The sequence below is a fragment of the Heptranchias perlo genome, chromosome 3, assembly GCF_035084215.1.
Source record: "Heptranchias perlo isolate sHepPer1 chromosome 3, sHepPer1.hap1, whole genome shotgun sequence".
NCBI lineage: Eukaryota > Metazoa > Chordata > Chondrichthyes > Hexanchiformes > Hexanchidae > Heptranchias > Heptranchias perlo.
Window position 1 is genome coordinate 78,991,164 of NC_090327.1, and position 13,700 is coordinate 79,004,863.

The following is a 13,700-nucleotide window of genomic DNA, read 5'->3' on the forward strand; positions in this document are numbered from 1 at the left end:
GCCATCAGGGGAGCATGCAACTACCCCGCACCTACCTTTTATAACTGGAGATATCCTCAACTCTCAGGAACTCATCCGCATGTTGTGTTTATTATACCAGAAGTCACTGACTCTCTGTGAAAAGAAATATTTCCTGACATCTATCGTAACTCTGTTTTCTTATTATTTTTACTGATGCACTCTAGTTTTCCCATCACTATCTGGCTCAAATCACATATCCACTGAACAGAATCTATTCCTTTCATCATTTGGAAAACTTTAATGTTATAACATCGAAATCTATCCTTCTCCGATGAAAAAACCCCCCAGTTCCCTGATCTTATGCTGATAGTTAAGAGCCCTAAGACTAGATATCATTTCTGGTGGTCCTTGATGACACTCTTGATTTTTGATATAACTGAAAAAGACCTTACTGCCACTTGTTCACAGTTGTCTTTTTTACTCATTTCTTTGTCTGTTCTAGTAGCAGATTTCATTAAACTTATCCCTGTTCTTTTAGAAGCTGTTTTATATGATGTATACATTGCAAAGTAATTCAGTATATATTTTGTTAAAAGTCTACTGGAAAATCCACAGAACAAAGTGTCAAAAATCAAACTTTTCTGGGGTGCATGACCACACCCGTGTAAGGAAGATATCCCCCTACACGATCTATATTGTATGCACACTTATGAACTTGCCACTATATTAATGTTCCTAGGCCAGGAGTATGGGGGCCAGCTATGGAGTGAAACCTTTTCTTTTAAACCCGGAATGGTAATATATGGCTTCACTCATGCAATTACTTATATTGAGTTAACCTAGTCTATCTCCCTCGCCTGATAAAAGCTAGTGCAAAAGTAGCATTGGTTTGAGTGCAGATCACCTGCTTTTTAGCCAAGGAGCAGTGTGTTGTGGGTGGGGGGGGTGGGGGGGAGAAACTAAACCTCTCTTTTTGCCTATAGATATATGTGTGCTTTACTTGCACTGGATATTCAGTACACTATCATCAATGTAACAGCAGCACTTGTTGGTATTAAAGATACATCATTAGATGTATCCATCTTTTATGCTTGTTTTTATTTGCTGAGTCTTGACGTATTTGGTTTAAATGGATTGAAAACAAATTCTCCATTAAGGATAACAAATACATTAGTGTTATTGTGCTAGCAAAATTCACTGCTGACATCAATTTAAGGATTTTTCAACTGGCATTGATATCACCTAAAAACCCAGCTGTTAGGGAATTGGCTGTTGCATTGGGTTTGACACTGACCTCCCATCTCTTGAGACCTAACTCAAAACCAGCATAGACTGATGGAATGAAAGTCTCTTTCATCTGTTAACTGTAAGAGGATGAAATTGGTCTGCGCCAGAAGCGCAAAACGTGCTCATAGCGAGTCGGCAGCCCTTTTTACATCGCGCCCAGTTTTCTTTTCCTTTTACTTCATTGGAAAGAAAATAGGGCACGGTGTAAAACGGGCTGTTGACTCGCTATGAACGCACTTCGTGCTTCTGGCGCAGACCAATTTTACCCTCTAAGTCTGTTACATTAAATGAGTTTGGGCAATCTCAATCCAGCTCCTATTGGATTAGGGGCCCACAGCACAAAAATGCCCCTAATTAACACTAAATTGACAATCTCATACAGGATGATGAGTGTGGGATATGGAAAAATATAACACGGGGGTGTTCTTCTGAGTTTGCGAATGAGGCATATTGTTGTGACACAGTAGAGGAAGCTTTACCCTGCATCAAACTATGCTCTTGGAGAGATCTTGATGCTAAAAGCCGGAAATGGAAACTGTTCCCAGCAATAACAACCCTCAACTTGAACACAAATAAATCATTTTAAAAAATGGTTGCATTTTGTAGAATCTATTGCTAAAATATTAGCCAGTTCTTTGCTTGTGCTTCTGAATTATTGATATTTCTTCAATATTTTTTGACAACTCTTTTCTTGCCAGTAGAAATTTAATGTCATTGAGTTTGGCACTGAGCAGAGGGAGTGTATTTTGGGAAAATAAAACTTTTTTTTGAAAAAGATGAAAAACTTGTCAATGTCAAAAATATCTGGAGAGACTGATATTTAGTTGTGTGCTTCTGCCTTTCTAATGAAACTTGACTTAACCTTCAATGTCTTTTAATGGCAATTGTGGTGGACTAAATGTAAGATGTAAAGGCAGTAACATTTGTAAAAAGGATATTAATTGTGTCTTAAATCATTATAGGGAACTTCAGCGATTGGACAGCATCACCAAATCACCTGTGTTTGCACATTTTTCTGAGACACTTGGAGGTCTGACAACTATCAGGGCGTATAGACGTGAAGACAAGTTCTTTCAACAAATCCTTAACAAGATTGACTGTAACACTGTTGCTTATTTATATCTGAACACTGTGAACAGGTGGTTGGGAATACGACTGGTTAGTTTTCAAATGAACCAGATATTTTAATGATTTTTGAGAGGTGGTTTTTATTTACAGTAATTGTGAAAGAGCCCTATAGAAAGAATACTTGAAAGCTATGTATTAGAAGGCAAAATTGAAATTCTAAACTTTGGTTGCCAAAAGATCCATTTGTTAATATAATTCATATTCTTGGTGCCTGAATCTCGACGAATATGTATATAAATTAATAGCTAATTCTAATGTCAATTCTGTTTTTCAGGATTTAATTGGAACAAGTATTGTTTTTGCTTCAGCAATCTGCTCATTATTGACAGCAACACTGGGATACCTGCAAGCTGGGCTCGTAGGCCTTGCCATTTTATATGCTTTAAAGGTACAGAAGAGAAAGCAAATAATAATTTATATAAAAAAAACCCTGGATAGTAGTATGTTTACAAAGTTAATGTTGCCAATATTATACAAAACCTGGTGTATGATTCGCAGTACATTTTTAACAGTAATGCAATGAAGCCATTTGACATTTCAGGCAATGTCTTGCTTTTAAAAATAAAATCCCACATAATTCTGATTCAAGGTATATGAACCTCCAAAATCGATTTCCCCCTTTATTTTTGCCGTAAGAAATTATTTTCAGGTACAAAAAAGTGATACGGTGGATATAATCTATAAGGACAGAAAACAGAAGTCAGTCAGGTAGAATAATGAGTCTCATTGTTAGAATTGTTACTCAGAAGACTACAATCCTAATGAAAGTCAATACAAAAGGAACATTTTGACATATTGTTCTCGCATACCTATTTTGACCTTTTGTTTTGCTGCACAAATGCAACAAAGTTCTGCTGCAGCAAGACCATTTTTTAAATATGATGTGGAGATGCCGGTGATGGACTGGGGTGGACAAATGTAAGGAGTCACACAACACCAGGTTATAGTCCGACAGCTTTATTTGAAATCACAAGCTTTCGGAGCTTTGCTCCTTTGTCAGGTGAAGTGGAGAGTTACATAAAGGCACAGCATATATAGTCAGAGAACAATGCCTGGTGATTACAGATAATCTTTCTAACTGCCCTTTATCACACCTCGGCAGAGAGATAATCACAGCAATCAAAGGAGTGAATGGTGTTCAGACAGGTTAGTCAGGGAAACGTTACATCCAAGAATACTGAGGTGGGGTCACAAGGGGTCAAATCAGAAAGAGAGAGAGAGAGAGACCAGTTGTATTAAAAACAGATAACTTTTTTTCTGGAAATCGCAGCAGGTCCGGCCGCATCTGTGTATGGAGAACAAGCCAACTACCACTTGAGTCTGGATGACTCTACGTCAGGTGGGGTTACATGTAGCATGACATGAACCCAAGATCCCGGTTGAGGCCGTCCTCATGGGTGCGGAACTTGGCTATCAATTTCTGCTCGACGATTTTGCATTGTCGTGTGTCTCGAAGGCCGCCTTGGAGAACGCTTACCCGAAGATCGGATAAGCGTTCTCCAAGGCGGCCTTCGAGACACACGACAACGCAAAATCGTCGAGCAGAAATTGATAGCCAAGTTCCGCACCCATGAGGACGGCCTCAACCGGGATCTTGGGTTCATGTCATGCTACATGTAACCCCACCTGACGTAGAGTCATCCAGACTCAAGTGGTAGTTGGCTTGTTCTCCATACACAGATGCGGCCGGACCTGCTGCGATTTCCAGCAAAAAAAAGTTATCTGTTTTTAATACAACTGGTCTCTCTCTCTCTCTCTCTCTCTCTTTCTGATTTGACCCCTTGTGACCCCACCTCAGTATTCTTGGATGTAACGTTTCCCTGACTAACCTGTCTGAACACCATTCACTCCTTTGATTGCTGTGATTATCTCTCTGCCGAGGTGTGATAAAGGGCAGTTAGAAAGATTATCTGTAATCACCAGGCATTGTTCTCTGACTATATATGCTGTGCCTTTATGTAACTTTCCACTTCACCTGACGAAGGAGCAAAGCAAATAAAGCTGTTGGACTATAACCTGGTGTTGTGCGACTCCTTACATTTTTTAAATACATTGAGTTGCATAAGTGTTTTTTCAACCCCCCACCCCGCCCTCCCAAAACTAGAAACGCCCATTCAGTCACTGAACTTATCTCTTTTGATTTTACTTCCCTCACCTGTTAGATCATTTCAAATGTTTATTATCCTTTAAGTGAAAAATATTTTCCAAGATTGGTTTTAAATTTACTTTTCATTAATTTAAATTTTCATCCAAACTGCAGAACTTAAGCTCTCCAATCTTTCCTCATAGGTTACCCCCTTTATAATTGGGATCAGGCTTTTTGTTATTCTCCAGATCCTCTCTCATGCATTTGTGTCACTTCTAAATTGTTAATAAGTGCAATGCCGAATCCCACAGACGTAGATTTAAACACTGCTCTTTGGTGAGTTAGCTGATCTGCGGTGACAAAGTTGCTACAATCATCCTCCAGGTTATTACTAGAAGAATGAAGGTGGAAGTTAGAAGAATTTTTTTCACACACAGGGTAATCATAGAATCATAGAAAGGTTACAGCACGGAAGGAGGCCATTCGGCCCATCAAGTCCGCGCCGGCTCTATGCGAGAGCAATCCAGCTAGTCCCACTCCCCCGCCTTATCCCCGTAGCCCTGCAAATGTTTTCCTTTCGAGTACTTATCCAGTTACCTTTTGAAAGCCATGATTGAATCTGCCTCCACCACCCCCTCGGGCAGTGCATTCCAGATCCTAACCACTCGCTGTGTTAAAAAAAAAGCTTCTCCTCATGTCACCTTTGGTTCTTTTGCCAGTGACCTTAAATCTATGTCCTCTGGTTCTTGACCCTTCCAACAATGGGAACAGTCTCTCTCTATCTACTCTGTCTAGACCCTTCATGATTTTGAATAGCTCTATCAAATCTCCTCGTAACCGTCTCTGTTCCAAGGAGAACAACCCCAGCTTCTCCAGTCAATCCACGTAACTAAAGTCCCTCATCCCTGGAATCATTCCAGTAAATCTCGTCTACTCTCTAAGGCCTTCACATCTTTCCTGAAGTGTGGTGCCCAGAACTGGACACAATACTCCAGTTGTGGCCAAACCAGTGTTTTATAAAGGTTCATCATGACTTCCATACTTTTGTACTCTATGCTTCTATTTATAAAGCCCAGGATCCCATATGCTTTTTTAATCGCTTTCTCAACCTGCACTGCCACCCTCAATGATTTGTGCATATATGCCCCCAGATCTCTCTGTTCCCGTACCCCTTTTAGAGTTGTGCCCTGTAATTTATATTGCCTCTCCTCGTTCTTCCTACCAAAATGTATCACTTCGTATTTTTCTGCGTTAAATTTCATCTGACACGTGTCCGCCCATGCTACCAACCTGTCTATATCCTCTTGAGGTCTATCACTATCCTTCTCACTGTTTACTACCCTTCCAAGTTTTGTGCCATCTGCAAATTATGAAATTGTGGCCTGTACACCCAAGTCCAAGTCATTAATACATATCAAGAAAAGCAGTGGTCCCAGCACTGACCCCTGGGGAACACCACTGTACACCTCCCTCCAGTCCGAAAAACAACCATTCACCACTACACTCTGTTTTCTGTCCCTTAGCCAATTCTGTATCAAATGCCTTTTGAAAGTCCATATACACCACATCAACTGCGTTGCTCTCATCTACCCTCTCTGTTACCTCATCAAAAAACTCCATCAGGTTAGTTAAACACGATTTGCCTTTAACAAATCCGTGCTGGCTTTCCCTAATCAATCCACACTCGTCCAAGTGACTGTTAATTCTGTCCCGGATTATCATTTCTAAAAGTTTCCCCACCACTGAGGTTAAATTGACTGGCCTATAGTTGCTGGTTTATCCTTACACTCTTTTTGAACAAAGGTGTAACATTTGCAATTCTCCAGTCTGGCACCACCCCTGTATCTACAGATGTTTGGAAGATTATGGCCAGTACCTCCGCAATTTCCACCCTTACAGATGCAAAGTAGTCATTTATTACCTCGGCTATCCCCTCTGTCTCCAAGAGTAGATCTCCTTCATGGTCCCTAATCAGCTTCACCCATCCTCTTGCTACCCGTTTACTGTTTACATGCCTGTAGAAGATTTTTGGATTCCTTTTATGTTGGCTGCCAGTCTATTCGCATACTCTCTCTTTGCCCCTTTTATTTCCTTTTTCACTTCCCCTCTGAACTTTCTATATTCTGCCTGGTTCCCACTTGTGTTATCAACCTGACATCTGTCATAAGCTCCTTTTTTCTGTTTCATGTTACTCACTATCTCTTTTGTCATTCAGGGAGCACTGGCTTTAGTTGCCCTACCTTTCTGACTCGTGGAAATGTGCTTAAACTGTACCCGAACAATCTCCTCCTTAAAGGCCGTCCACTGTTCAATTACAGTTTTGCCTGCCAATTTTTGATTCCAATTTACCCGGGCCAGATCTGTTCTCATCCCATTGAAATTGGACCTCCTCCAATTGAGTATTAACAATGATATATATTAATGAAAACATGAACTGCTTTCCCGCAAGTGGCTGCTGAGGTGAAGATTGTAATATCATTTAAAAGGAATTGGATAATTATTTGAAAAGGAAAAATAGAAAAGGATAACAGGTAAAGGACAGGGAAATGGGTTTAGAGTAGACAGCTCCTCCAGACATGCTAGCAAAGGCATCATAGGCCAAATGACCTCTTTCTCTGCTGCAATTTCTATAGTTCTATTTTGTCAATGCCACTCTGTAATAAGTCACAAGAGGTGCACAAGAATACAGTGGGTGATTTTAATTTGTTCCTTATTTCAGCGTCCTTTGTTTACGGTGTGTTTCTTTATTTACAGATGTCTACTTATTTGAATTGGTGTATTCGGGAGTTTGCAGATATGGAAATGCAGATGAATGCAGTGGAGCGGGTGAATCACTACACTACCCTTCCATCTGAACAGATTAATGAAGTACAAATTGGCACAGGTTGAAATATTCTTATCTTATTTAATTCGGTAACTTCCAATCTACTGTGGATTAGTGTTGTAAATGCATGACCTGTATCCTTTTAAATAGAAAGTTACAAACCCAAATTTAAAAATGTTAGTCACATCAGATTATGGCATCTATTTACATCTTACATGCAGAAACTTACCCTATGGTTTGTATTTGTCTCCATAATATGGAACAACATTAATAAAAAAAAAATTGTGCTTTCCGTTAGCAGTGCTTTTTCTACTCAGAGTAATAAGTCACTTTGTATCATTATGATTTCTGAATTTAATACTCTGGCTGATGTCAGACTTTTTTAGTTCATTTTTAAAGCATTATCTCCCCTCCTCCTCTTTTAAAGATGTGAACTTCCTATAGGGTACAGTTTCATGGATGCTGATAACTTCAAATGCAAGTTTGACGATGACTGTTGATAGACTGTTTGACCACAGGGCATCATAACCAAGCCCAATTCTGTACTCACTTGACCTTCACAGACCGCCAGCGGGGCTTGCAGAATAGTAATCAAGAGTGGTAACCCCTGTCCAATTTTCTGCACTCTGACTCATTTCAGTGAATTGTTCATTCATAGAAAAATGACTTGTATAATATCTGAAATGCTAAAATCAGGATAATAACACATAAACATAAATTCTGCATTCACAATATCAATATTCATAGGTCCATTTAGCTTAGAGACATTGTGCTTGCATACAGACTTAAAATATGGAGAGAATGTCAGTTTTATTCATAAATGTAAAATATTTAGCAGATAAATGGGGTAACAAGAGGCCTCCACTGTAATGTGTAATGCTTCATTCACAGTGACTAATGCAAATTTAATTTTACAATGTACCACATCATTGTTTGTCCTAGTTCGGGTTTTATGCTCATGCACCAGATTATACACATGTTTTATGATTTCGTAAAATATCATAAGGTCAGAAATGGGGATGTTCGCTGATGATTGCACAGTGTTCAGTTCCATTCGCAACCCCTCAAGTAATGAAGCAGTCCGAGCCCGCATGCAGCAAGACCTGGACAACATCCAGGCTTGGGCTGATAAGTGGCAAGTAACATTCGCGATGGACAAGTGCCAGGCAATGACCATCTCCAACAAAAGAGAGTCTAACCACCTCCCCTTGACATTCAATGGCATTACCATCACCAAATCCCCCACCATCAACATCCTGGGGGTCACCATTGACCAGAAACTTAACTGGACCAGCCATATAAATACTGTGGCTACAAGAGCAGGTCAGAGGCTGGGTATTCTGCAGCGAGTGACTCACCTCCTGACTCCCCAAAGCCTTTCCACCATCTATAAAGCACAAGTCAGGAGTGAGATGGAATACTCTCCACTTGCCTGGATGGGTGCAGCTCAAACAACACTCAAGAAGCTCAACACCATCCAGGACAAAGCAGCCTGTTTGATTGGCACCCCATCCACCACCCTAAACATTCACTCCCTTCACCACCGGCGCACGGTGGCTGCAGTGTGTACCATCCACAGGATGCACTGCAGCAACTTGCCAAGCCTTCTTCGACAGCACTTCCCAAACCCACGACCTCTACCACCTAGAAGGACAAGAGCAGCAGGTGCATGGGAACACCACCACCTGCACATTCCCCTCCGAGTCACACACCATCCCGATTCGGAAATATATCGCCGTTCCTTCATCGTCGCTGGGTCAAAATCCTGGAACTCCCTTCCTAACAGCACTGTAGGAGAATCTTCACCACACAGACTGCAGCGGTTCAAGAAGGCGGCTCACCACCACCTTCTCAAGGGCAATTAGGGATGGGCAATAAATGCCGGCCTCGCCAGCGACACCCACATCCCATGAACGAATTTTTTAAAAAGGCACTAGTTAGTTTTAGCTCACTCTAAACATGTCAAGTAATTGAAGGGATACATGATTTGTCATGTGCATTTTTAAAAAGATATGAATTGTACATTATTCCTACAAAAATACTGCTGCCATAAGTAATTGTAATCATGGAGCTGTAAAATATATTTTACCTGTGTTGTGGGAAATCACCACTCGGAGTCAGACTTAAAGATTCAACATGCAGTTTATTGAATAAAGCTTTGGGAGAAGCGCTTGGCACTCCGCAGTGCACGCAGTCACCTTCTCAATTTTAAAATGGTCGCTGAGCTTTTATACATTCCAAAGAGTCGACAACTACAGACATTTAGCAGTTGGTACATCATTAGCCTTGGTTAGTTACACATTAGCCAATTAGGCCCCGACAGCAACAATTGACCTCCAATCACATTAAAACAACTGTTATCAACTTAAGACAGTCTGGTTTTTGTCTGTTCCGTAGTTTTGGAATGTCTTTGTCTAAGTCAGCACTTTTTAATGTCTTTTCACAGAGTCCATTTTGTTTAGCAATACACTAACTTGTTAATCATCATATGTTGTGCTTAAGCTTTTAATTATGGTTCGTGCAAGGCGCATCTCAGTGTGGTCTCAGGGCAGCGACCGCAGCCACACACACACTAGTCGCCAAAGGTCATCTTTGCCTTTAACCCAACAGCTTAAATTTTACTTTAACACCTGGTTAAAAATTCTGTTTATTAGTTAAGTGTCATTTCATTAAGTAACATAGCTGTGATGTACAGGAAATCCTGAAGTGTGGTCTGGTAGTGTATATTGGTTTACCAATGCACGGCGGCATAGAGTAGTTTGTTAGATGGACTATTGGGAGAAGGTGCTGAGTGGAAATCCTTGGCTTTAGAGAGGGAAAAGCCAGAAGCACCTCAGAACTCCTCCAAGTAGCCAATTACAGGGCAGAATTGGCAGAAGGTAAGGAAGAAATCATCTTTCCTTCCTCTTTCCACAGGAGGACCCCCAAAGAGGAGGGAAAGAAAAAAAACTGCTGAATATTGGGCAGGAATTACTTTCTAATAATATTCAAATTGTATTTTCAGAAATGATGTGGAGATGCCAGTGATGGACTGAGGTGGACAAATGTAAGGAATCTTACAACACCAGGTTATAGTCCAACAGTTTTATTTGAAAATCACAAGCTTTCGGAGCTTTCACACCTGACGAAGGAGGAAAGCGCCGAAAGCTTGTGATTTTCAAATAAAACTGTTGGACTATAACCTGGTGTTGTAAGATTCCTTATATTTTCAGAAAGGTAGTGTTTGGTTTTATTCCTCCCCTGTTTGTCATAAAACTTGACTCTGACAGTCGATGAAAAACTGCGCACAAGCCCTCAAACTTTGCTATATAACTGACCTGTGTGAACAGTGAAAGTTGATTTCTCTCCTCTCAGTGGAACCACCTCCCAGCTGGCTCCAGCTCAGATCTGATCTCTTCCTGAAGATCTCAATGCTGATTGAGACCATAGTCCTACCACTCTGTCCAGCAATGTGTTACCCCACTTACACACTCTGCCAATTTTGTATAAAATTTTACTTTGTTTTTTATTTTAATTGAAAAAAGACTTCCATCTCCTAAAAATTGTACAAATAGTCAGTCCTTTCTGTGACTTGAAGTATTTGATTATTCATCAGAATATGTTTTTGTAAATTTTCCTCCAGGTTCAAATCCTACCAACTGGCCACACTCTGGAGAGATAGAGTTTAATGAGGTCAGTGTACGATATGATAAGAATCTTGATCCTGTCCTCCACAAACTGACACTAAAAATTAAACCTGGAACAAGAGTTGGAATCTGTGGGCGAACAGGAAGTGGGAAGTCAAGCCTGACGTTAGCCCTTCTGAGAATTATTGACAACTTTGAAGGTTTGTCTTTCTTCAGTAAAATATTTTAGTTTGAAAGCTTAGAGTTGGGTAGTTTTTAGCATATAGAAAAAATGTGTGCTAACAAAATTGAAATATGGAAATATGACCATCAAGTGCAGATATTTGCATAATTTAAATTTGTCACTCATATTTGTAAACCATACAATTTTGTTCAAGATGAATGATTTGTTTAAAATGTCACACCTAGCTTAATTACGAAACATAAAGTGAAATTTGTCTTAAAGACTACTTTTATAGTGACCACACTAATTTCAACCTAAATGTTATATTAATCATTGTGTTGAATCAGTATTAGAAAACCATACATCAGTTGCCCAGTTTATACTTCCAACAACACCGGTATGAAGAGGTGTATTAAGCCTATTTTGTATAAAGTGGTTCATATGAACCTGCCCAATGTAAATCCCAACATATTAAAGTGCTTTAATATTGTATTTTTTTACTGTAATACATTAGTGCAGACAGTGCCCAGGTTGCTAACCACATGAAATGTGTCTGATATATTGTTTTCTCATAATGAGGTGTGTGTGTATGTGTGAGAGACAAATGCTGTAAATCAGAAGTATGTTCTGTAGGTGGGATAAAACATGACATGGTTTAAGTTCATATAGACCGTGGGATATTATTTGACTTGTCTCCCATCGTGACAAACAATGCAAGGTGATAGTAAATAGAGGTATAGGAATGCTGGTTTATGTCGCCAAATCAGGATGAGTTCAAGTGTGCAGAAGTTACGCTGAAGAAGTAGTGGTGAGGTCTGACCTGGAGTTCTGCGAGCACTTCTCATCACTGATATATGAAAGAGCCATCCAGACCCTAGAGGCAGGGAAGAGCAGAGCAGCAAAGCTGATCTCTGGAGTCACTCTTCAGTCTTGCAAAGACATCTCAGAGAGAACATGATAGAGATTTGTAAGATACTCAACAAGGTAGAGAAATTAAACAATACTTTCAGATACTAGAGTAGCAGTACAGGTAGCACAGGTTCAGGTTTGTTGAGAATTTTGGGCAAAATGTTGGAAGGTGTTTCTTTATGCAGATGGTGATCGACAACTGGAACTGGTTGCCATGAAGATTGGTTGAAGCCATTTAAGGAACAGCTAGATGCTGTAAGGAAAAGATAATTAGTTGATATTCTAGAAAGGAAAGCTCAAATGGGCTGAAGACTAGTCATAGCTGTGTGCTCTAATATAAATGGGTGGCTGCAGGAGACCACATCTGAAGTGAATTCCAGAAAACAACATAAAGGCACGTAGGTACTGCAAACAACCTGCAAATGGCATGTCAAAGATGTCAAAAAGCTTATCTGTAATTCTGAATTTTATCAGGGAGGAGCTCTAAAATTGATCCAAATTTAGACTTTGGTCATCACATATTCACTTTGATCTGTTTTTGAGATAACCCAGATAGAAGATGACCCCTGCAACTTGCAGCCAAAAAGCCCCTCAAACATGCCCAACCCTACCGTCAAAATCAGATTCAAATTTCAGCTGCACTTCTGCAGAAGCACTTGTTACAAAACTAAGCTCTCTTTCCTTCATTTCTCACTGCCCTCTTTCTGGCTCCCAATCTCTTGCTGCACTGTCTCTAGCAACTGATCTCACTCACCTCTTGGCTCACTCAGTCTGCTGCTCCCTGTTTGTATTGGTGGAAAGCAAAATCAGTGCTTGAAATGATCAACAGAAGCATTAAAATCAAATTGCCACTTCCTCTGAAGTGGTCCCATACATCACTCGTCAGGTCCCTCTCCACTGCCCAAGCCTTCTGCTTTCCACAGTGAAGAGTCCATAACAGATAAAAGAGCAGATCCATGTCAGGAGGAGGTGAGCACACTCTGAGAGTGAGCTGCAGTACCATCCTCCACAATGATTTGCAGATAAGACAACCTTCCATTTCCAACCCCCAAATAGTGACTAAATATCTTGTGTTGATACGTGAGTATATACAATTAGTGCAGCAAGAGGCAAGACTTCGAGATCCTTTATAAGAGTAATTGATCAAAAATGAGAATTCATATTTCTGACAAACTGTGACCAGAATTTTTTTTTATTATTCGTTCATGGGATGTAAGCATCGCTGGCAAGGCCAGCATTTATTGCCCATCCCTAATTGCCCTTGAGAAGGTGGTGGTCAGCCGCCTTCTTGAACTGCTGCAGTCCGTGTAGTGAAGGTTCTCCTACAGTGCTGTTAGGTAGGGAGTTCCAGGATTTTGACCCAGCGATGATGAAGGAAAGACGATACTTTTCCAAGTCGGGATGGTGTTCCCATGTGCCTGCTGCCCTTGTCCTTCTAAGTGGTAGAGGTCACGGGTTTAGGAGGTGCTGTCGAAGAAGCCTTGGCGAGTTGCTGCAGTGCACCCTGTAGATGGTACACACTGTAGCCACGGTGCGCTGATGGTGAAGGGAGATAATGTTTAGAGTGGTAGATGGGGTGCCAATCAAGCGGGCTGCTTTGTCCTGGATGGTGTCGAGCTTCCCTTGTGTTGTTTGAACTGCACTCATCCAGGCAAGTGGAGAGTATTCCATCACACTCCTGACTTGTGCCTTGTAGGTGGTGGAAAGGCTTTGGGC

At 40.6% G+C, this 13,700-nt stretch overlaps 1 protein-coding gene across 4 annotated transcripts in view; it reads left to right on the forward strand.

The window, feature by feature from the left end:
• Positions 1 to 13,700, forward strand: part of LOC137316340 (ATP-binding cassette sub-family C member 9-like) — a 233,059-nt gene that overhangs the window by 202,570 nt on the left and 16,789 nt on the right. For all 4 annotated transcript variants that reach the window (XM_067980409.1, XM_067980417.1, XM_067980431.1 and 1 more), the window contains 4 exons: positions 2,211 to 2,406; positions 2,651 to 2,764; positions 7,217 to 7,346; positions 10,909 to 11,112. In XM_067980409.1, the coding sequence (XP_067836510.1) occupies positions 2,211 to 2,406; positions 2,651 to 2,764; positions 7,217 to 7,346; positions 10,909 to 11,112 (644 nt within the window). The remainder of the gene's footprint in view (positions 1 to 2,210; positions 2,407 to 2,650; positions 2,765 to 7,216; positions 7,347 to 10,908; positions 11,113 to 13,700) is intronic.